We start from the raw sequence: 25,402 nt of genomic DNA, 5'->3' as shown, positions 1-25,402 counted from the left end.
CCAGGACCTGGTACTGTGTGCTGCTGGTCCTAATGTGGTGGAAGTGGATGTACAAACAGTACAAGTCCCCAGTTCCACAGACCACCCAGCATGGATGCTTAAAGGTGATAACTTCAGCCCAATGCAGCAGCAGCAGTTGGAACCAGTGCAGTCCTGCACCAGATCCCCACCGGAACAGCACCCCCAAACCGAGAAAGGTTACGGCCTGTTCCACCTTCGCTCTACCCAGGACTGTTTGCTCCAAAACATGCTTGACCAAGGGGTAATCCAGGAGACCGCTAGTCCTTGGGCAGCCCTCATTGTTCTAGTAAAAAAGAAAGATGGGTCCAGGCGTTTCTGCGTGGACTATAGGAAATTAAATGCACTAACACACAAAGAGGCTTTTCCTCTGCCTCGAATTGAGGAGTCCCTCACCTGCCTAAAACAAGCCAGCTGGTATTCCACCTTTGATCTCGCTAGTGGCTACTGGCAGGTTGAGGTTGACCCCAAGGACTAAGAGAAAACAGCATTTACAACTCCAATGGGCCTATACGAATTTGAGAGGATGCCATTCGGCCTTGTTAATGCACCAGCCACCTTCCAGACACTGATGAACAGATGTTTAGGTGGTGTGGTAAATGATTCTCTCCTCATTTACCTTGATGACGTGATTGTATTCTCACCTGACTTCGGTATTTTTATAGTCCCTGTTTAAATGTTATTGTTTTAAGAGATTCCTGTAACTTGTGAGCGCCACAGGGCACGGCCAAATTGTTAAAGGGTAAAATAAAAGCCCTTCCACACATTTGCTGTGTTGGCCTGGGATCCTTTAAGAGCCTGTCTACATTCTTAGCTCTCTGTTACAAACTGTGACATTTACCCTTGCATTTTATTGAATTGCATCTATTTTATTGCTGTTTGTTGTTCTGTTGTTGTTGCTTTGCTCTTAAATGTTGACTGTTAATGTACCCAACTTTGTAGAGCACCTTGTGATTGCTGTCTGTGAAAGGTGCTATATAAATAAAATTTCTTCTTTTCAATTCAGCAGAATTGTGACACTATGTTTTATACAGGACTGTGTAACTTCTACTGTAGATGTTATAGATCTACTTTTATATTTCACTGTGTTGCACAGTTTGAGTTCTCATATTTACTGCAGATAAATCATCTTAGCTACATTTGTTAACAAAACATGATCAAAGTCTGTATGTTATTAAGTTGCACTAAGTTAAAAAACAATCAAAGGGACAACCAGGTTGGCAGGACAGAGCTTCAGCCTCAGGTGTCAGCTGGTCCTGATGAGAGTTAAGAGCCACAAGATGGCAGTGTCTTCACACAGGACAATACAGACAGTCACTGTCCTGTCAGGTGATGTTGATGCTGATGGTGATGTGATGCGATGATGGAGGATCTGTAAAAGAACAAGTTCTCACAACAATGAATGAAAAGTGCCTTGATAACGGAGCATATAACAATATAGTACTGCAAATGTTGATTCTGTTGTCCATCCATCCATCCATCCATCCATCCATCCATCCATCCATTTTCCTCCACTTGGCATGTTAGAGTCAATGATTAACCCTGAGCTGTTTCCTCCTGCTTTCTCTGTCTTAATGCAGAGTTAGCTAACCAGCTATTGGTTCCAGCCTCATATTCCGTCAGTGCACAGTTAGTATTATCAGTGTGAACATAACTCACCATAATATATCTAAATGTCGAAGCAAAAAAAAAAAAAACTTACTTCTTACTTCTCTTACTTCTCTTACTGCCTACTTCTCTTTCTACTGCTTCCATCTGACAAAATAAAACAAAGGTGCAAAGAAAATATAAAAATGAAAAGTTGCGTTTGGAAAATGTTCTGAACATACAGAATATTAATTTGCAGCTATGAGTCTGTGCAGATATTTTGTAATTAGCCTCACACCTTTGTGATGAGTCCATAAGATTTCCTGCCATCATGATTTATTTCATTTTACCCTTTTAACCAGTGACACAAAGTTGGAAACATTAATTTATCATTACAAGCTTGTGGATAGATAGATTGAGAGATATGGCGCCCTCTGATGGATATTTTATACGTTTTTTAAACATGAGTTTTTATTTTTTATTTTTTAATCAAATATTGATTCGTGTATTTAAAGTGACTGTTACAGGTATTACTGCTGATATTATGGGTGTTTTCAGTCGATCCTAAGTTTACCTGCAGTGAATTTTACCTGTGAGTTGAATAAAACAGACACAATTAACAAGCATCAGAGAGGAAGGTGGATGATATCACCTTCAAAGTAAAAGCACAAAAGCGGTTTATTGAGGGAAAAAAAGTATTGCAGTCTGCACCACAGCGACAAAGGTGATTCAAAACCTTTTGCTGAGTAGATCATTAATGTTAAATACAGCATCTGTCTCCTTTTTATTTACAGAATCTAAATACCGCACAGGGCTGTATTTACATTTATCCATCAGTTTTCATATTTTTTCATAAGTGTGACTACCCACAGTCATTGAACTAATCAAAACATAATTAACTTTAAAAATTAACAACAAACAAAATAACATTTTGCCAAAATAGTAAACTAGCAACCATGAAAAAAAATGGCATTTTTAACAAAAAATGGTTATATTAGATCCAAACATCCTAATTTTTAAGTGAATCGTGTTTTTGCGGTTGTTGTACAAATGATAGTACTAGCCTAGCTCTTGGTAGTTATGGTATTGTCATCATCCAGGAATCAACCAGTTGTTGGCTAATGAGTTGATTAATCAACTGACAGAAAATTAACAATATAAGCAAAATGAAAAAATAAATAGATATGGATAAAATAATCCTTTATTTGTCCTACAATGGGGAAATTTGCAGGGTTGCAGCAGCAGACGAAATGTAGGCTATAGGACAGATCATAAACAGCAGATAGCAATAGCAGTAAAAAATAAAAGCAGTTGTAGGTAGACCATGATTAAGACAAAATAATAAATAAGAAGAAATATAAATATAGGCTATACACAATTGAATTAGGCTATGTTGAGTGCTGATAGCAGCTCTTGTTGTGGAGTCTGAAAGCTGACTGAAGAACTTGAGTTGTGAAAAAAATAATAATAAAAAAAAAAAAATCTAGCACACATATCTAAATCTTGATTTATTCATTTTAAACATCTCTAATTGGATGCCAACCTTTACACAAGATGCTCTTACTTTGAAAACGGAAGCACCGGAACAAGAAGCTTGATATTGTGGCCACCTTGACTCAGGTTTGCGGCGGACGGACGAAGAGCGCCGCTGCCGCTGCCGCACAGACAGCGACACTCAACAGACTCTGACTGACTTTGGATTTTTTGGGGGGGTTTCGAGGAGAAGCCGGGAAGGAGAGAGAGAGAGAGAAAAAAGAGGGAGAAAGACCGGGAAAACAGAGGTTTAAGTCGGCTTTCATAACGGCGGAATGGCGGACCGGGACCCGGTGCCGCTGCCTGCGGAGGTGCGGGCCAAACTGGCCGAGCTGGAGCTGGAGTTATCGGAGGGTGAGTACTTGAATTTCACCGCGGAGCTCGGCGGCTCTGCCCGGCTCTGCTGCTGCTGCTGCTGGGGGCGTTGAGTCGCTGCTGCTCGGTCCCTGCTGAGAGGACGAGCCCGGTTCAGAGTTTTTGAGCAGCGGGGAGGAAAAAGTGTGCAGCAGCTGCAACTGCCACAAGTTCGAGTCCCCCCCCCCCACACATTTATCAGATGAGACACGCACACGCGCTGCCATAGTGACTGACTGACTGGTGTGGTTTGTGTCAGGCGGTGATTTGGATGCAGGGGATGTGGTGTGTTTTGGTGGCGAGGTGGTCGGGTCCTGGTGTTGTTATGATGTTCACACATTTCACCATGGTGCTGCTGCAAAACATAGGCTACAAAGCACCAGCCATGCTAGGAATATTATGGGATTTTAATTTTTTTTTGTCATAAAGCACCATATTAACCCTGGAATCACTGCTTTTTCATTAGATTAAAGTTGGTCATTGGTCGAGGATCAAACCAGGAGAAAAAAAAACTCCAGTTGTTGCAGTTGTTGATTAGCCTATTGATTATCTGTTTTGATGACTTGGTTGACTGTCACTTCATTATGTGTTGAAAATAGTTAAAATGGAAAGCCCCGTTTCCAATTACTCACCGAGAATATAGAATATTCACTACAAAGACACTAAACACCAAATTCTCATTAAGTTTAAAAATTGGCACTTAGCCTATACCATAAATCAGTTTACCCTATAAAGTTGTTGAAATGTCTTCTTTTAGTTCCAAATCCCAACATGCTCATTTCACAGTGAGATAAACAAAGACGAACCTGAGAATAATTATTCTGGCCTCTTTTTGATGAATTGGTGTACTATTTTCCATTGATTATGTGAGTGATCTTTCTGTTACCAGGCGTCAGAACAGGTCATCACCTCTGTAAAGTTCACTTCTAACTCTGCATTGAGACCAGAGGGACGCTGTGGCCCTCAGTGGGGCTTCATGGGAACACTTATCTTTGGTTTTGTCAGTGAGAAGTTGTTGTTGTCGTTGTTGGAGAGGTGCTCTCTCTCTCTCTCTCTCTCTCTCTCTCTCTCTCTCTCTCTCTCTCTCTCTCTCTCCTCTCTGTCATTTTGGAAAATCCCGTCCAGCAGAGCCTCTGCATGCTGCTTAGATTATGAGCAGAGCGCGAGCAGCTGTTAGCACACACAGTTTTCACATGACACACTGCAGCCCGGCTGCTTTTCTTTCTTTTTTTTTTCCACCAGGATGAATGATTTTCATTATATTCCAGCTTGTTCTTTTTTCCATAACACTGGAGCATATAGCCTATGCTGAAATGCAGCCGTGGTATTGATTTTCTCATTAACCCCCCCTCCTCCTTTCCCTCCCCTCTCTTCTTCTTCTTGTTCTTCTTCTCCTTCTTCCTCTCCTTGTTCAGATTGATATGTCACATCAGTGCTGCAGACTCACTCTCAGCCTGGAGAGTATCATAGTGTCATATTTCAGCTGCCTGCGAGCTCAGTGTTTTCCCTGTTTCTCATGCAGTCTGGAGGCTACAGGGCTCAGCCATGTATGGATAAAGAGAGAGAGAGAGAGAGAGAGAGAGAGAGGGGAAGAGATTCTTAACAGCTGACTGCAAATGCACACATTGCATTTTAATGTTTCCACTGCTGCTGCTGCTGCTGCTGCTGCAGGTTTCCAAAAGCTGAGAGAAATGCAGTGATGTGGGGGAGGGATGGGAAAAAGGTGACACACATTTTTAAAAATTTTTTAAATTAATTTTTTTATGTAACCAGCCAGCTTAGAGTCGCTCCAATGTAAACAAGTGTGTGAGTCTGGGGGAAACGGGGTCAGATGCCCTGCTGCATTATTTACACGCTGAGCTGAGGCTGTAAACGCGCGACGGCGGCGGCGGCGGCTGCAGCTGATGTAAAGCGTTCCTGCATCCTCCAGACTTTGACCTAATTTTCCAATTTCCACGCATCATCCCTCTCCTCCACCAGAGCAAACCCCCCCCCCCCCCCACACACACACACACACACACACTCTCCTCCACCCCCCACTCCCCACCACCACTCTACCACAGCAGGAAATAACGTTGTCAACAGTCAGGTGCAGCACCACGGTGCCACAGGGGCCATGGCTCCGCTCCCTAGTGGCTGAGGGACGATGGCGATGGAGCAGGAGGCGTCTGAGGATCCAGATAAATTAAATGTTAGACACGATCACCTAAACATCACAACATAGAGGAGAAATAAACTGAGAAAGGTCTTGTTCAGCTACGTGGATGCCTCCATACGTAGAAGCGAATAAGGAAACTCAACTTTTTCTGTTTCTGTTTGAGTTAGCGAGTGCCTACGTTTCCCACAATGCCTTGCATGCAGTGGTTTAAAACAGAGACTTGTCGAAAGTCTTACCTGCCGTCATGCTGCATGGCATCCTGGGATATTACTGTGACATTTACAGTCGGTGCGCTGCAGAAAGGATGAATGAATCAATAATGAAAAGATATTGATGATGGCTTATTTCTGATCATTCAAAGTATGTTGTCAATAACTATGGATACAGAGTTTATTATTTATCATTGTTCTGATACTGTTGCATCCAACATGTGTGGTACTCTGACCTCATGACCTCACACTGGGACACAGGCTGGTGGCCCATAACTCATAACTGAAATTATTTTTATGTGTGTGTTCTGTGGATTGACACATCTAGGCCACCGTAATTTGATGCCTTATACCAGATTTTTTTTTGCTGGGCAAATTGAATCGTAGGCAACTGGACTTGTATTTGTCTGGGAAGACGTTTCGCCTCTTATCCAAGGGGCTTCATCAGTTCGTACGCAACAAGTCTCACTAGTCCGCACTAGTTGCACTTATACCAGATCTTGAAGCTGTGAACTATCTATCTATCTATCTATCTATCTATCTATCTATCTATCTATCTATCTATCTATCTATCTATCTATCTATCTATCTATCTATCTATCTATCTATCTATCTATCTATCTATCCATCATCCATCCATCCATCCATCCATCCATCCATCCATCCATCCATCCATCCATCCATCCATCCATCATCCATCCATCCATCCATCCATCCATCCATCCATCCATCCATCCATCGTTGATGAGTCTGCTTGTGGGAGCTTGTGATCGGGGATTTTTGTTGATTCCTCAAACCTCGACCTCGAGTCCATCCTCAGGCGAGACGACACATCCGTCCTCCAGGTCTGAAACAAGTCGAACGCTTCAGTCACAGCGGTGGAAGGACACCCGTCCCCTCCGTCCCCTCCGTCTGCAGCTGCAGCCTGACAGGATGTCCTGAACTAATCTGGCTGCTGGCTGAATATTAAGCTCTGCAGTTCAGCCCCAGATAACAAGCTGTCCACCTCAACACACTGATTACACACACACATAGATACACACAGACACACACCAAACTAACCCTGTCTGACCTGATGTGTCTGCTGCATTTCTGTTGTAAATGTCGATGTGTTTCACTTCTCTACCTTTAAAACTCGACTCTATTTTTTGTTGATGTACATCGCACATGGCACCTGTCAGTCAAACAGAGTGGGCGGGGTCAGTTTGGTTAGTTCGCTGCATCATCTATTGGCCGGTTGATTCTTCTTCCTGTGATGAAGGCATTACGCGGAGGTGATGGATGAGCGTTTATTTATTTTTCTCATGGTTATTGATCCATCTCATTCTGAAAATACACTGTATGATCATTTATTCATTTCTCTCTGAAGTGTCCTGGCTTGTAAAGTCAATCTTGGTGGATCAATGAGGGACGTGAGCCAACGGCATGTTGTGTAAAAAAAAGAAGAAGAGGAGTCCAAACAGCAGAGCGGAGGATTTCTCCATTAATGGAACTTCCTGGAAATTAAAGGAGTGATCGCCACAATAAAAGAACTTCCTGGCAGCGTGCACGTTGAGTGTAATCACACTGAAAGTTGGAGGATGAAGGCTGATTGTTTCATTAGCGTAGTGATGCTGAGAGGAGATGAAAAGCTCTGGTGCTCATTTCCTCCTCCTCCTCCTCTTGGTTTTATTATTTCCTACCTTGGTTTCTTGTCCTGCAGTGAAATGTGCACCTGGAGAACGGAGCAGAAATGTGACTCAGGCTTTTTTTTTGGCGATGACAAAACTCCCGTCTTTGATGTGCGATGTAAGCCGGTTCAGGTGTGTAAAAGAAACGTTACATCAGTCGTACCGTGGTATCATGAAGTAAAAAAATCCTTTGCAGGCTCGGATTGATGTTAAAACGCTGTAGTTTTCTTTGTCTCCTCCTTCGCTGACATCTGGTCTTGATGATCCTCCTCTGTGAGACTCCATCACTCTGTTATTTTAAAGCTCTCCCTCCCTCTCTCTGCTCTGAAAGCAGCAGCAGCAGAAGCCTCCTGCTCTCCACTGTTTCACTTCTGATAATTACAGCAGAGCCCCTGAGTCTGTTAGAACAGAACCGCTCCGACTCCCGGCCGTGATTTATCGGCCTTGCGGCTCTGCACCGAGTCTGAGAAAGAAAAAACTGGAGCTCGAGCAGCTTTCAGGATCTCGCTAAACAGAGGTCGACTCAGTTCACCTGGTCTCCAGCTGATGGGCTTCTGGGAAACCTGTAGCTGCACCAGTCTTCTATCGACGTCGTTCATTTGCAGCTTAAAGAGGAGAAAATAGTGAATAAACCAATCAGATCATCAAATATCCATCGATTAAGTGACATTTCGGTTCATATTTTTTGCTTCAGGGAATCAAGCCCAACCAAACTTCTATTGTGAACCTCATGACGGGGCAGTTTTTGTTTGTGTGTTTTGCATATTGCGATGGATTGAGCTCTCAGGGCCACCGTAGTAGATCCTTCATCAGGAGATACAGACCTGAGGAATCTTTGAGAGTTGTTAGCTAAACCTGCTACTGTAACATTGATTTATTATGAATGTCAATCTACAGAGACTCAGTTGAGCAAAGTGAGTCACAACAACAAACAGATGAACAAATATGAGCTGTACTGAACATTGTAGCTTTTATTATGAAAACCACAATATCCAAATCGACAGAGTTGCAGTTTTATTTTGAAAATCGAATGCAAAACTTTGCACTCCAACTGCAGTGCAAAGCCCCAGTATCTGCAGAAACACGATGATGTCATCCCCTCTCATGCTGCAGGTGCACGTCATTCACATGCAGCTCTGACTGCGACCTTTGACTTCAGACTCGGGCGCTTCCTGTTTTCTTGTGCAGCAGAGAACAGACGTGATGTAGTGATGGAGTCAGAAACACTGTTCCCTTCTTCATTGTGATTCTACAGAAACAACCTTATTAATTTTTCATTTACTCACACTGAAACGCTGGCAGAGACTTTCCCCCTCTAACAGGCTGAACTCAACTGTGGGATTTCTGGCTGCTAGTGAAAGGCCAAACTCACTGAGGCTCCTGCGTTTTCACTTTAATGTATTCAGCTGCTGACATTTCACTGAATCACTTACAAGTTACGGCCTCAAAACTGACGTCTTTATGTACATTTTCTCTCTCTCTCTCTGTCTACTGTCTTGTGTAATTTCCTCCCTTTTTCCTTTCACAAATGGAGCAGCTTCACTAAAATTCAAATACTCTCAGGACGAGTTTTTACTCTGAGAAATAAAACTAACATCCAACAGAAACATGCCGAAGAAAAACATGGAGCTATTATTAACCATTATTATGATTCTTTAATAATCAATCAACCGTCAAATAACGTAACGTTACCAGACAGAGTTGTTTTCAAGGTAAATGCAGAGACTGTTTGCTGAAAAACTGTCCCTGAAGGCAACGCGCATCAGCGGTTTCGCATGAATTTCCCTCTAAAACAACTCTGTCTGGTAACGTTGTGTTATTATCTCATAGCGTGGTGAATGTGCAGGTCACAACTTGTCCACCAGAGCGTTTTGGAGTTGTTGGATTGTGTATTTGATGAGTTTGATGAGGGAAACCAAGAAATCCCATGAGCCTCCGTAGCGTAGCTCTGAGCAGCTCGCCGATCTGCTCCGCTGTTCTAAAAATAGCTTGCACCGACAAATAAAGACAACAAACCTACTGCTATGACTATGGCAATTATGGCAATGGGCCAATTTGCCAAAATGTTGAACTATCCCTTTAAAACAAAACTGAGCAGAGCGATGTTCAGGTGAGAGGACACGTTCAGGTGTCATGGTTGCTGTCGAGTTTTTTACAGGCAGGGTGCGGCCGCTCTGACCTTTGGATCGGAGCTTGTAACAGATTCTGTAACGTAACAGGCCGAGGATATGGTTATCTTAACACACACACACACACACACACACACACACACACACACACACCTTATCAGCGACACTGACTGTGAATGAATACAGGAAGATTGCCCATGACTCAGCGGTGTAAACAGAAAGCGTGTCAGTGTGTTTCATCAGCGCTGACGGATGTTTTGGACCGAGTCCAGAGACGCCAGCTGAGACTCTTCACCGTCTCCTCTGAGGACTCGTCTCTCTCTCGCTCTCTCGCTCTGATTCCAGGTCTTGACTCAGCTCGTCAGTTTTGACATCTGGTCGCTCACTGTCACTGATAATCACACGTCGTCGTCCTCCATGTCAAACAACAGAGACATGATAATGGCAGATTATTACATAGGCTACCGTCTCCATCATCCATCAGAGTCTGAGCAGTTTGTCCCTCTGTACTTACCGTAGTTGTGTTGACACAGTGTTGTCATGCTGTGTGATGTGACGCACGTTGGGTGTTTCTTACTACATTGTAAGTTTAGCTGAACTTTAAGCTTTAATTTAATCAGAGCACAAACGGAGAGATGGGAATAACTGAGTCTCTTTGTTGTGTTACGCTCGTTGTGTAGACACTGACTGAAAGTTCTGGAAAAAGCTCCTCAGTGGACGTTGAGTTAAGAATATTTGGTAACACATTATTTGAATGGGTGTTCATACTGTAAGACTGACATAACACGGTCATAACCATGACATGACACCTGTCATTAACATCAATGAATACTAAAGTGTCATTCGGTAAGTGATGTAACGTTTGATGCAAAGTTGACATTGTTTGAGATGGTTGGCTAAACTAAAGGTTTGACAATCAGGTCTGCTATGACGTGTTTGTGACAGGTTATGTTGTCTTGGCTAATGTCAAGTTGTCATAACAAGGACATGTCAAACAATGTCAACTTTGTCAGTCTTATGAACACCCATTCAAATAAAGTGTTACTGAATGTTTTAGTGCAGATATGTCCATCTGCTTTTCTCTGGTTTGAGTGTTTTTAAGCGTCCATCTGTTCTTGTAAAAGCAACTTGATTGAGGTGGTTGGTAACCTGAAATCTCAGCTTGTCGAGTTGTTCTGATAACAGAAAAGCATCTCATTCCACACAATTAATTAATCGACATCATGATTTCATACCTGAGAATCAACAGTAACCTGCAGCCATTGCTAAGTACTGTTTTAGAGCAGTGTAGCGTTAGCTGTTTGTGCTAGGCTAAAGTTTTCTAGTAGCGGAAGTTGTTGGCCATCATGTGTCTGTACATATTTAACAAAAGGTTCAATCAGTTCAGTGAAATAGCTGCAGCGAGTTCAGCTACTGGGGAGTAAAAACAGAACTGGAGCATCTGAAATGAATTACATTTACATATTTGCTACAGGTAATTACCTGAGCCGTCTCCTGTGTGGACCAGACTCTGCTGTTCAGCTCAGTGTCGTATTAAAGGATCAACGTTGTGCCGTCTGGAAACGTGTGTTGGACCTGGAAGAGATTTTGGACAAATGGCAGGTGACGGCGGTTGTGCCCGTCGTGTGGTTTGTTGTTCGGTCCTCACCTTTAGACCGGCAGTTGCCATAGAGATGGAGTTATTTTCTCCCCTCCTACCTGAGAGATTACGACCTGTGGGGATGGAGAGAGAGAGAGAGAGAGCGGCTCGTTGTGCTGCAGCTCCTGTCACACAGCTCGGCCATAAATTCATATTTGGTCTCATTGTGTTACTCCCTGGAGCAACATGAACAGTGATTCAGGACTCTGCAGACGCCCAGTCACTCCACGTAAATCTGACCGCCCGTCCTCGCTCGCCCGACTCCCGCCGGAGAGATCTCGGCTGAAACTGTCGCTTTTATTGCGAACGTGGCGGTTGTTAAGGGGGGAAGCCGGCCGAGGTGAACAACACATCATGACATCAGCACGAGATGATCCGAGCTGTGGAGGAGGGAGAGCCTCCTCCTCTGGGCACCCGAGTCTGTTCACTAAGGAAGGAGCGAAAATTATTTTCTCATTGAAGCATCCCCGGCCCCCCCTCCTTTTTTTTTTTTTTTGTTGTTCTTTTTAACTGAGGGTTTCAAAAGCCCTCAGGGTCATAAAACTCACTCGGTACACAGAGCTGCATGTAAAAACTTTCCACTCAGGGAGGAAAAACAAAATCAAAGAGACGTTTTCTTTACCAAACAGCAGCTGTATGGATCCCCCAGAGCGTCGGTGCCATCTCTATCCACAAACACGTTTTTACACTTGAATGCAAATCATCCTGCTGCAGCTCTCGTCCGTGTCCCCGAGTGGCCTCGTCTTCCTCTTTCCTCAGCCCTGCCTCCCTAAAAAACGTACGTCTCTTGTGCAGGAAACATAATTGCAGCAGCACTTTGTTAAAGGTTGAGGAAAGATCTGGTCTGGTTTACATTTAAACCTAAACCACCGTCATTCCCTGAACCTCAGCCCAAAGAGCTCTGGTTCTCTGAGCCACAGTTTCATTCATTCACTGTGCTTCCTACAGATCCTGTTTGCTGCAGCTGTATAGAAACTCTTAGGGAAGCCTGGTTGGTTTGGAGTAACCTGGAAAACCCAAACATCCAAACTTCAACCAAATTCTACTGCTATTGACAGTGGTGTTTCAAGCTCCGCCCACCTGGAGCTGCAGGGTTTGGTTTGTTTTCTGGACTGTTTTACCTGAAACCTGCTCTGTTTTCATAGGATCATTTACCCCCAATTTCCACTGGATCCGTCTCAGCTCCGTTCCGACTCGGTTGTAAATGCTGCTGCAATTCGCACCCATTCAAGTCAATCAGAGCATTTCACGTCTCAGGTCCGTCATAGCTCCGGTGTCCGGCACGCATCAATCCACGTCAATTCTATTGCACCACACAGGAATTCAAACGCACCGAGCGTCCGGTAAATTTCAAAATAAAACACATTGACAAACTTTCCGATCGCAAATCATCACTTTGTCAACATTAGTTTCACCCGCTGTCACAAGCAACAACTTATCAATCAATAAGATGGTCCTAAAGCTCACAGGACGTCATGGATGAAAAAATATGAATCATGGAGGTGGAAAACCGTGATATTTTATGATACAACACATATGTTCTAGTAAAAAACCTGACAGAAAGAAAGACAAAAGTATCTGTTGTTTACATTTTAATCTCACTTTTTACACAACTGTCACTATCACCATAGTTTGTAGTTCTCCCGTGATCTCGCTCCGAAGACGGATAGGAAACGCGATGCATCCAGTGGCCGAGAGGTTGATACTAAACCCTCGGCCTAAAACATATCGGAGCCACGACAGTCGCCTTCAACCCAGGTACAAATAAAACACAACGATGAGGACAAAATGAAAGAACCACCTGTTTATGATCCTCTAAAATCATCCTAGGTTGATCGACTCCTCTTTGAAGCTGACCTTTTTACCCTTCATGACGCAGCTTCATCTCAGACCTGTTGTAATGTACATAAACACTTCAACCCTCAATGGATTAACGAAGCTTCAGAATTGAGGATTTAAGTGGAAACACAAGGTGAGATTGAGTCGTCAGCAGCGTGCAGCAGCTCTCAGGACTGCAGCCCCCTCCCTCCACGTCAATGCAGTCAGTCCACATGTTTGTCATCAGCTGTCATCCTCGCTGAGAGCCGGGCTTCGCCTTCATCGCAGGAGGCGGCCACATAAATATTCATCTGCCCCTCGCTGTCAGCCTCGCAGCACAACAAATCTGAGGGCTGGAAATGTCAGCGGGGGGCGAACAGGGGCGCTTGTTTCCCTCTGCTCCGGGTCGGCAGTCGTCAGCAGGCGGACGGACGACAGGTTGACGTCCAGTCGACAGAAGAAAAGACGACGGCGAGCGCAGGAGCGGAGAGGAAATCAGCTGTGAGTTTGAATAAGCAGCGAAATCCCAGTTTAATGTGCAGAGAGACACAAAACACCTTTAAGTTCAGCGGTTAAAGCTGCTGCAGTTTCCTTTCACTTGTTTTTAGACTCAGTCAACATCTTGATAAACTACAGATTTCTTTGAACGTCTCTTGGATCAGACATGAACCCTCGGAGATGATCCGTCCCTCCTTCCTGATCTGAACGGACGTGGCAGTTGTGCTTGCTCAGGCAAAAAAAACCCTTTGGATGCTCTGTGTAATGGGCTTCAACTGCTCCATCTGCCATTAGAGCAATCAGACCACCCCACCTCCCCCAACCCCCCAACAACCCCCCCATTCCCAATCAGCATTTTCATCTGCTCAGCCTCCTGTGTCGGTCCGATCAATGTCAGATTTCAGAGGCCGGTTTTACAGCTTCGGACGGAAAAGCCCCTCCATCACCTAATTGGCCTCCGAGAGCAGCCGCCGATCGTAAAGAAGTTCGTCTTCCTCCACAAACGACGACTAACGAGCCGACAGTTTACGGTTTACACAGTTTACGGTTTCCAGACTGCAGCGATCATACGAGTCGCAGGCTGGTTTTTTTTTGGGGGGGGGGGATGTTGTGAAGAAGGGCTGCAGAAAAACGGGTTTCTGGGTAAAATGTCATACAGTACAGTTCGTTATGCTAAACACATGGCGAGCAGTGAGGTCACATGACACCCAATACCCCATAATAAAAGAACCATTGTTTTTAGAAAAGAAAGAGTGTGACTAGTGAGTGTTTCATCACTGATTATTTTGTTTGGTGTCCAAAAGAAAAACAGTTTCTTGCTCGGTTGTAATCTGCTCCTCAATAAATGAATCTGAATCAAAGCAGGAGATAATAATAATGATAATTCTGGTGCTTCTTCTATTGACAACCCGTGGTCTCACTGACTGAAATCCTCCGGACTTGAGACCTGATGAGTCTGCCGGTGCAGAGTTAATCCTGTCAGAACGAACCGAAGACTTCACTCTTCCACCACGACCATCAGGACAGTTAAATCCTGTAACTGCCCATCTGTCCTTTACTCAGTGCAGCTTGTGAACGCAGCACGGCAGGGCTGCGGATTACAGAACTTCATGAGCTCTTTGTTTTGAAGACATTAAATACACACAGCTGCAAGACTTTCCAATGCATCCAGCGATTTCTGTGCAGCACGGCATCATAAAAACCAAACAGTTTTTTCTCAGCAACAACTAAAAATGTGAATTCACATACAGATTAACTTGTGTTGTTGTTTAAGTTTAAGTTTGAGCAGGTTCGTGGAAACTCCCAGTTGACTCATTTCTAGTAAATACACGGGACACGTGTTGATTTTTCATTGGAAAACTCAAACTAATCTTAGCTTTTACATTTTTTTTTCAATTATATCTTGGAAAAGGAAAACACAACCCACAACCAAGAATATGAGCCAGTGACCTCAGAAATTTCTGCATAATTAGAAGCACTCTGCTCGTAACAAAGCTGAACCTTTATGTCTTTTCCACATGCGAATCTGCATCATGACGAAGAACAGAAAGTTTTAGAAATCTCCTGCATATGCATAAATGTGGCCGGCGTCGCTTCACATGCAGCTTTAATTACTGGATTTTTCATCCACCTTCCACTAAAATTAGGGAATTACAACATATGAAGTCACTGATGTTGGAACGTGTCCTGTGTGTTGGTGTGACAGCCTGAAATAATGTAACTGCTGTCGGAAAAAATCTCCCCAACGACCGCATGCAGCCGTGCAACTGTTCTCTGCCATGTTGCTTCTCAGGGAGGTGATGTCATCGCTGTATGAGGGGGGCGCCGAGAGTATAGGGTAGGGAGGGGAGGGGAGGGGGGGTATGTTTCTGCCAGATTGCATCATTAAGCTGCTCAGACAGGCACTTTCAGGCTCCTCTCCTTCGCCTCTTTTTCGCGGCTGAAGTTGAAGCCGGCGTGCTGCTGCGAGGGGGATGGGAAGGGGGGCGAGGTCTTCTGGGGTGAAGGCGACAATAAAAAGCGAAAACGACGCCTCCTCTGCCCTCTCGCTGGGAAAATAAATGAGACTGATAGAGAGACACACTCCTTTTTTTTTTTTTTCCTTGCTAGTCTCAATCGCCACGCCACAAATATTTTGCCTTCGACGGCGTGCTTCCCTCTGCCCTGCCGTTACGCTCTCAGCTTCGACCCCGTGAACCCCAACTGGCCCCCGACGCTCTCATGAATATTTTCCTTGCTGCTGATGGAGGAGGATAAAGCACCAGCTCCTGCAGCCACAACACTTTTATACTAAACACTTCGGCTTGATTTTAATTCCAGGTGCAGAACTTCCTCCAGAGCAGCAGCGACTCTTCATGTCAAAGCCAACTGTTGCACGTGGAGCAACAGCGCTCAATTAATAATCCCGAGGGGGACGCAGGGAGGGAGGGAGGGAGGGGAGGGAGGCTGCTGAACTCGGCCCAAGTCGGGCTTTAGGGCTTTTGTCTGCACAGACAGTAGTCAGCCTGAGTCGGACAATGAGGCACTTAATCCGTTTAAATAGTGCAGCTTTATTAGATTCACTGCAGAGGAACGAGATACGGAGCCCCCGTGTGATTGATGTGTTTGGCTGCAGGCCGATGGATTCCAGTTTTTTTTTTCCAGCCCTGGCAACAGCAACAGCACTTTGGTTTATTCCACTTGTTACTAGTGCATCTGTCTGTCTGTCTGTCTGTCTGTCTGTCTGTCTGTCTGTCTGTCTGTCTGTCTGTGCCGGGCTTCCTTCCTTCATTTCTCTCTGTACCTTCAACACCTCAGAGGTTAGGCCGGTCACGATACCAGTAAACGTCCACGATTCTCGATACTTATTCGATACCACGGTTAAAATATTGTTCTTCTAAAGTCATCAGGCTACTTTATTTAAAAAACTGTTTCACATCAACCTTTCTAGTATTTAAGCTCCACTGTACTTCAACGACTTCTCACACTGCACTGAATTTAAAGAGCAGCAGAAACATGAAGTAAGAACACAGTTAAGAAGGTAAATGTGTCGTCACTTTTATCCTTCAAGTCGTTCATCAACAGAACTGTTGTTCTCATTCATTCACTTTCAGTTTGTTTTCACACAAACTGGTGCAAAAATGACACATTGTTTTGCGTTTACACTGGTTTGTTTTTTCTTTGGTCCAGACCATCATGAATGTATTATGGTCCAAACGCCGCTCCACTGTCAGAGCGTCATGTTTCCATGACATCTGACCGGAGAAAGACGCGTGACACGTCGTGTTTACATGAGCTCGAGGACTCGACACGGCCCGACGAGGGCAAAGTTGTATATCTGGTGCTAACGGTACTGAAAAAAAAAAAGCAGGGACCAACGTATTTTTTACGTGTTGGCATCGACTTGGTTCCAAAGTATCGGTTCTTGTGCCAACCCTACTCGGAGGTTTGTGCAGCACCTGTACAATGTCTCACCTGTAGCGTCCTCAGGTCAGCTTACTGGATGTTTCAGGTCCTGGTCCTGTGACTCACACACTGCCAACACGGCGGATGTAGAGGAAAAACAAAGTCATGTTAAAAAAGCAGGTTTGGTCGTAGCAGGAGTGTTTGTTCCCTGTGGTCCCAGGAGTGGTGTTTTGTTTCTTTATGCCGTTAGTGAGGTAAATAAACAGAGCGAGGCCTGGATGCCGTCACACTTTCTGCTTTCTCTGTGTAAACCGGAGTGAACTGGCTCTGTCGTTCAGAGACACGTGAGCAGGGCTGAGGTACAGTCACACTTTCAGGGCCTGTTAACTGTGACAGAGATCAGCAGCAGCAGCAGCCTCCAGCGCAGATACATATATTGTGGGTTTTCCGAGCTAATGGCTTGTGCAGGCAGCTCTAACTTAGTTCCCCCTTTAATCCATATGGCAGAGGTCTGCAGAGTTACCTGCTGCCACGGTGCAGAGATCGAGGAGAACTCCCACTGCTGAAGAAGTATTTTAACACTCAGCCCTGTGGGTCACAGGAGGAGGCAGCTCAGAGTACAAGTGATGAATTCCATCTGTTTCACTGTACTAAAAAAAAAAAGAGAAACCCTCTCTCCTTCTTATCCCTGGAATCTGCCTAAAATTGCCCTCATCCTCGAAGTCATTCTCCAAACTGGTTCAAACCACTTTGGAGATTAAAACGCTGTTGGCTTTAAAAGAAGACCAGAGGGGGAAAAAAAAAGAAAAAAGGAGGACGGATAAGAGAGGCATTGTGCCGTGAACGTTAACAATGCCACGGCCCGCTGGAGCCGAGCACCGGCCAGTCGGAGGTTTTGGCCGCTTGTTTGTCTCTCGGTATGTCGGGGCGATAAACTTGAGAGCGACGCACGTCCAGGAGCGCTGCCAGGAAAAGCTGCCTGGCAGATTAGTCGCAGTACAACGTGGACGAGGTTTCACTTGAGACCCGTCCAAAACAGGACTTTGTGCAATAAGAGGACTACAGGGGCAGGCCGGCGCTTTAAAATCTGCGCCGACAGAACAACAAACAACTACAATGCCAGTTGTTTTTCAGAGCTGCTTGAGCTCAGGGATCTGCACTGTTGCATTTCTGAATTACACGGTTCCCTTTTTTTTTTTTTTTTTTTTTGGGAGGCCGGTGGCTTCAAACGACCCGGTGGCATCTCATCTGCCCAAAAAAGTCCAGCCTCGGTCCCGTCCTGGAGTCTGCACGCTTCAGAGAGAGAGACCTTGGCAGCCTCCAACTGCAACTGACAGAGCAGGAGGAGGAGGAGGAGGAGGAGGAAGAACCGCTGGAGAACTCCGACCTCCGCCTTCCTCTTTGTATACAAACCATGTCGCATCCCCTCTGAATGATGGGCTGCGACCCCCCTGGACCCTGGGCTTGTTGGGAGTCTGGAGCTCGGCCAAATGTGTGGCTCAGCTGGGCGTTGGAGGTTTACACTGCTCCAGATGGTGTCTCTTTACATTTGTAAATAAAATAGTCTCTGTACACTATGACAAATAGGGCCCCACCGCACCTCCAACCAACAGTGTGTGAGGCAGCTGATGGGACACAACTGCTGCAGGTACTGGTCTTATGTAGGGTGACCATACTTTGATTTCCAAAAAAGAGGACCCTCGGCTCTTACTCAAGCGATACTTGAAGTTGTTGTTTAGGCCCTACAACTACTTCCGGGTAGAAAACCAGCACGTAATTTGAATGAGAACAATAGTAACGAACGAGAGTTTAGATAGGCCTATATCATGTTTTTCACACCCTATCACCGTTTAGACAAATCTGAAATGATTGAAGAAACATTACTGTTTCTGTGTGTGTGTGTTTTGTGTTGCTATGTGTGGTATTTATTCAGTTTTGGGGGAATCACATTGTCTAGAAAGCATCAGTGGCTGCAGCTGACAGGGACAGCTAATGGAGGTAGCTAAGCTAACGGTAGCTAAGCTAATGGTAGCTAAGCTAATGGTAGCTAAGCTAACGGCGGTAACTAAACTAACATCAGGACGTCAGCTGTTAAAACCCTCCCGTTGTCTGACACGACATGAAACTACTCCAGTTAGCTCAGTCATGCTGTAACTAAGATATCCGCTGGAAAAAATATATTTTCATGGACCGTTTATTGAGTCACTGAGTTATTAAAGTTAAACAGGTAACCGTTAGCTCTGCCAATTTACGATAACGTGACTAATTACAAAAACGTGCACACAGAAATAGTGACTTGTGTCCAATCATTGGTCGTATAGACTCTACCAACATCAGATTAGTCGAAACGGTGATATAGTGACGTGAAAATGAGATATATATAGCAAAACTCTTGTCTGTCACTATTGTTCTGATGCTGGTTTTCTAAACCTGTTAGTAGCCTATAAACAACAAGGCGATTCGTTCTATATACAATAAGTATGCCTCGTCTGTATAGAACATTTTGCTATACAATAAAATATCTCTCTAAAACCTGAGAGACAAATTCAGATTGGCTTCCCAGGGTTTATTAATGGTAGAAAGATAAAATAAAATAAAATACCCTCTCTGGAATGAAATGATGATAGAAACACTACTGTATTGGAAAATCAACCTATAAGAAAAGTCCAGCCGGTCTCGAACCTGTGTCTCTACAGTTAAAAGTCAGACTTTATTGTGCAGGATCTATCAAGTGAGCTATCTGGGGCCACACTTCAACAGTTTGTAATGAGAGGCAATGCAATTCCCTGACGTTTGCTCAGCTAACAAAATACAGTAGGAAGCTGGACAGGATGTGAAAAGTGGACATGTCCGGGCAAAGGAGGACGTTTGGTCACCCTGTGTTATGTTGAGGTTTGATTCCCTGTAGTGAGCTCCAGTCATGTGTTATTGTTTTAAGTTTCAGCTTGAGGGCGGCGGTAGAAGTCGTTGGATCCAGTCGTTTTTTTGATCTCATACATTAATCATTGGCAGCAGCATTTGTTTAATTGTCATTTCAGGGTTGTAATCTCTAAAATCTCACCGTACCGCACAGAAACACAGCCACCTTTTGTTTTGTTTTTTTTTAAACCGTTGATGGTTTTTCTAACAGAGAATGAACCTTATTTGCATTTTTATGCTGTTGGCTGGGCTCCATGTCCAGGGGGCGGATTTATCTGGTTGTAATCAACACCGACGTGAACAAAGAGAAAACAGTCTCTGGATGATTATGGAGTCATGAAAATGACTTTGCCACCAACTGCTCATTTGGAAAAGCTGCTAGTTTTACTATTGAACATAAACCTCAGCAGAACAGTGGAGGTTCTGTCTCTTCTGGGTGTTAGGGGAGGTGGGGGGTGGAAAAAATGTCTCGTAACTGAAGCGAAAGGTCAAAAGTTCAAACTCCTGCCACCGTGAACGTGTCCATCAGCTCCGGGAAAAGACAGCAGAGTGAAATGTTTAATTGGTGGGAATTAAAAACTTGATTCTGCCGACGCTTTTACATGACACTTCATAATTATACCAGACCAACCATGTGTGAATGTTATAATGGCTGTTTCTGTGGATTCACCTTTAGTTTTTAAATATTCTCTTTAGAGCTGCAACAGTTAATTGATTAATCAAACAATAATTGATTATTAAAGTAACTGTTTTGATAATCAAATAATCGGTTTGAGCCGGTTTTCAAGAAAAAAAGTCCAAATTCTTCTTCTTAAATGTGAATATTTCTGGTTTCTTTGTTCCTTTATGACAATAAACTGAGTCTCTCTTTGGTTTGTGGGCAAAACAAGACATTTGAGGAGGTCATCTTGTGGTTTGGGAAACAATGATTGACATTTTTCAACATTTTTTTCAACATTTTATTGACCAAACAACTAAACTAATGAATTGTTTACATAATCGACAATAAAAAATAATCGTTAGTTGCAGCCCTGGTTCTCTTGGTTCTCCACTTTTGTCCCGGCATGGTTTTACTTCCATACACTTGTTGTGTATCTTGAACCACTTGCAGCACACACACGGTTGGGAAACATTAGCTGTGCAGCACTTTGTGTGAGTACAAATCTGTTGAGTGTATTGAGTGATGGTCGCTCTGCAGCTTTTGACCCCTAAAAAAAAACAAAATGGGGGGGGGGACCTCTGTGACCCACGTCATCTGTTAATGTGCACATGTGCACTCTGTCTAAACGCACAGAACAGATCAAGTGTGTGTGTGTGTCTGTGTGTATGTCTCAGTGTCTCAGTGTCGGTGTCTTCCCTGGTAAGCGTTGAAGTGATTATGTGAAGTCCAGCTAACTGGGTCATGATGGAGACGGATGATGATTCGTCGTCCGTCGTCCTCCCTCCCTGTGCGAACGCTCCGAGGCAAAAAGCTTCGGATGTTCCGCTTCACGTCTGAGCTGATTTTCTGTCTCTGCACAGAGGAAGGACACGGATTTCATCATCGCTTCCTTTTCAGGGCTGAAAAACAAAGACAAAAAAGAAAGAAAGAAAAAGCTTTTCCATATTGCCGGAGCTCACCCTCGCCCTCGCCCCCCAATTTGCTCATCAATAGCATCAAATGACCTCCCCCTCACTCGGACGGCGTTGTGTAATCCTCAACAATCTGACTTTTCTCTGCAGCTTCAAATGAGCCTTTGTAGGAGTGTTTGGGACGAGGGTGAACGTTGTCTAGTGTTACACTGGGAGCTGGGGTTTGTTTCCTCACATAACCAGGCAACTGGGCCGGCTGTGAAAGAGCTTATTAAGGTGTAGTGGTGGAGTGTGTGTGTGTGTGTGTGTGTGTGTGTGTGTGTTGAGGAGTTAGTGGAGTACCAGTGTCACCTCCTATTGTTGTGTGACAGTGAATGTGACTGAGGCTTTTTCCAGTTACACAACACTGGCCTAGTTTAACGCTCCGGTATTATATCATGCTAAGAAAAGCATCCAGCTGATCAGTGTGTGTGTGTGTGTGTGTGTGTGTGGTTACAGCAACGTCCTGCTGCTGCTGCATCTGTCATCATCCTCATACACACACACACACACACACACACACACACACACACACACACACACACACACACACACACACACACACACACACACACATACACACACACACACACACACACACACACACACACACACACCACACACACACACACACACACACACACACACGAGGCTCAGACCTGGGACTTACTCATCACTGGAGGCTTTTAACAACGATTCATGAAGTAAAACTCACTCGGCTAAAGAGGAGGGGTGGGGGAGCGATGTCGGATTCATCTCATTGAAGTTTTCTCTTTCTCTACACGACAGTGAGGACGGTGTCAGCCAATCAGGAGAGAGGAGGCTCAGAGTCTCGCCTCTGATTGGTGGTGTATTTTCTGAATGATCCGATACATTCGGAGCAGATTTCAGCTCAGTGTGGAGTTGTTAGTACCTGCCTGTTGTGTTGGAGCTAACTTTAATATCAAGACGATGAACAAACGAAGCAGCAGCTGTTGTTGACACCACAGCAGCAGTAAGAGGTTGTTTTTTCTGTTCAGGACATTGTTGAAAATGTAGAACAAGCCACGAACATTTCGCTTCTCCAGTAATTAAGTTGGAGAAACGTGATGTGCAGCGCCCGAAAAACAGAATGCACAAGTTTGAACTGTGAGATTTTCAGGGTTATACAACTGGATTAACATTGATCAAAGTGGACTTCTTATGGAAATATCACTTTTTGAAGGCTCTTTAACATATATTTAGCCGTTTGTTTTGCCTTCTGGCCGCCAAAATGTGAGAATTGACGAAAAAAATCTGTAATTTTCAGGCTCCTGAGGTTGAAATCCACATGGTTTTATGAGCTGTTCCATCAGTTGTCTGACAATGATGTCATTAATTTCCGAATTTGCTTAATCCCACCCCTACCTGTGAGTACAGGTACCAGTAGAGGGGGCGAGGCCAGGTGAGCAGTGGCTCATTAGCATTTAAAGGGACAGGCACTGAAACCAGCCGTTGTGAACAGGGCTGTTTAGAGAGAATGAAAAGAGCTGTGATGTTTGATCCTTGGGGCATTTTGACTGAAGCATGTCACATCTGGGAACTATTTTAATTTGTGGAAAAGGGGCAGAATATGTCTCCTTTAAATGTGTGTTGTCAATGTTGTTGGATGACGCCTAGTTTTTATCTGTATTTAAATGTCACTGTGCAACAGAACAGTGTATTCTGTCCAAACATCCAAAACATTGCAAAACCACAAGCAAGTCTCTTTTTTTTTTTTTTTTTTGCTTCTCTGGCACATCTACCAAACACAGCGTCTGACATTTGGCTGACTCTTAATGTTAAATGTTGAGATGTTCTTGATAGAGGGAGGAGAAGAAGGGAGGAAGAGGAGGAGGAAGAGGAGGAGGTGAAGGTCCAGAGTCTCAGTCAAACACAGACCTGTGGTGATGCTCTGCTCCGGCTCCATCATGGCGTCGCTCCAGTGATGGGTGTGTTGTGGGCCAGTGTTGTCAGTGTTATCTAAGTGCTTTTGGCTGAGTGCTGGCAGTGAGTGCTGTGTGTGTGTGTGTGTGTGTGTGTGTATGTGTGTGTGTGTGTGTTGTACTTTATCTCACTACAGCGGTCATGTTTCTGTCTGATAGCGTCTCATCCAGATAATCACTCCCACTCTCGGCTTCAGGGACATTAACATGTTGTTGTGCAGCTCAGCTCCAGGTTTTTATTTTTATTCTTTATTTTTATCTCCCAGACAAAACAGTCTGAGGCTGCAGGGAGGAAGAGTGTGTATGTGTGTGTCTGTGTGTGTGTGTGTCCATCGTTGGGCACCTTGACCAGTCTGCAGGGTTTCATTAACACTGCCTCGAGTCGTCACGACCGCTCCCTCTGATCCTGGTTTGATTCCCTCTGTATTCTCTCCTCTGCTCCACAGCAACAGGCTGCACTTTGCTCGGCTTCGGCTTTTTTTTTGCTTTTATCTCTGCGAGTGGTAATTTAATAAGAGCCGGGTAACGAAATAACGTCCCTGAACGCAGCGAAATCTGCCTTTTTAAACAGCTCAGAAATGCGGTAAAGGACCGTGCAAAATGTCATTACGGCGAGGAAATTGATGGCAGTTCAGCGTTTTGTCAACATGGTTTCTCCCACGGAGTCAAACGCCTAATGAGATTTTGTCCTCGGATGTAACGAAATGAGCGTCCTCGTGATGAGTCAGAGGTCGTTACAGGCGACGCTGGAGGAGACGTTATCGTCATCATCATCATCATCATCATCATCATCATCATCACACACAATCTCAGCAGTTAGAACAACATCAGAGGCTGAACTTAAAGGGAAAGTTCAACATTTTTGGCAAATTGGCCCATTGATATAATCCCTTTAGTTTTAGGAGTAAGTTCATTATCTTTAATTGTCGGTGCAATCTGTTTTTAGATCAGCGGGGCAGAGACGCGAGCTGCATGGTATTTTCGCCTTTCCCTCATCAAACTCATCAAATATACAATCCAACAACTCCACAACGCTCTGGTGGACAAGTTGTGACCTGCACATTCACCACGCTATGAGATAATAACAGAACGTTACCAGGCAGAGTTGTTTTAGAGCAGTGGTTCCCAACCTGGGGGGCGCCAAAGATCCAGGGGGGGGGGTCACGAAGCCCTCTTGATTTTAAGGGGTTTAATAATTTTAATGTAATTAAAATGTTAAATAAATGAGTAGGCTAAGCATTTAATTCATATATGTGACAAAATCAACTAAATTCAAGGGCCACATTAAACATTTATTTGTGTATTTAAATAGATAAACAAATAAATGATAGGCCTATATCAATAGATGATTGAATATCAACAGTTTTAAAACATTAAATGCATAATATACAGCAGGGCAATATCAGTCACAACAAATACTACTGATAATAGTATTTTTGGTTACAGAAGTTAATACATTGATCAAAAAGCTAAGCTAGCAGCAAAAAAAAAGAATAAAACTGCTGATCTTCCTATGAAGTTATGCAGGGAATGTCATCATCTGTAGCGAGTATGAGCTGAGTGATTGAATTAATAAAAAATACAAACACAATATTTCAGTTTAGCATTGGCTGATACATCAACTTGTTTAATCAAATAGGCCTACTGGCTAGCATGCTACATTATGTTCAACATGCTTCTTTACAAGTTATCAAAACCAGCATCTCACTCATCACCCCAAACACTTAAGTTATGCTACATGAATATAACCCCAGATCTGACTTCACTGTGAGGTCAAAGTGAAGAATGTCCTGAAAGCTCATCAACTCCGATAGGCCTATATCAATAGATGATTGAATATCAACAGTTTTACATAACATAACTGTACATTAAATACATAATATACAGCAGGGCAATATCAGTCACAATGAATCTGAAAAACAGCATGGAACA

The 25,402-nt window shown here is 44.0% G+C and overlaps 1 protein-coding gene across 4 annotated transcripts in view; it reads left to right on the top strand.

Annotated features, from left to right (window-relative positions):
- The first annotated feature begins 3,219 nt into the window (after positions 1 to 3,219).
- Positions 3,220 to 25,402, top strand: part of LOC146969876 (disco-interacting protein 2 homolog C) — a 205,642-nt gene continuing 183,459 nt past the window's right edge. For 2 of the 4 annotated variants that reach the window (XM_085805381.1, XM_085805378.1), the window contains exon 1: positions 3,220 to 3,492. In XM_085805381.1, the coding sequence (XP_085661507.1) occupies positions 3,414 to 3,492 (79 nt within the window). In that variant the 5' untranslated portion in view covers positions 3,220 to 3,413. The remainder of the gene's footprint in view (positions 3,493 to 25,402) is intronic. The other 2 variants (XM_085805379.1, XM_085805377.1) reach the window with 1 other exon arrangement.

Source organism: Trachurus japonicus, chromosome 17 (assembly GCF_045865225.1).
Source record: "Trachurus japonicus isolate A0001 chromosome 17, Traja_1.0".
In the NCBI taxonomy this organism is placed as follows: Eukaryota; Metazoa; Chordata; class Actinopteri; order Carangiformes; family Carangidae; genus Trachurus; species Trachurus japonicus.
Note: the sequence above shows the minus strand (reverse complement) of the source record. Positions and strands in the feature narration are given on the sequence as shown.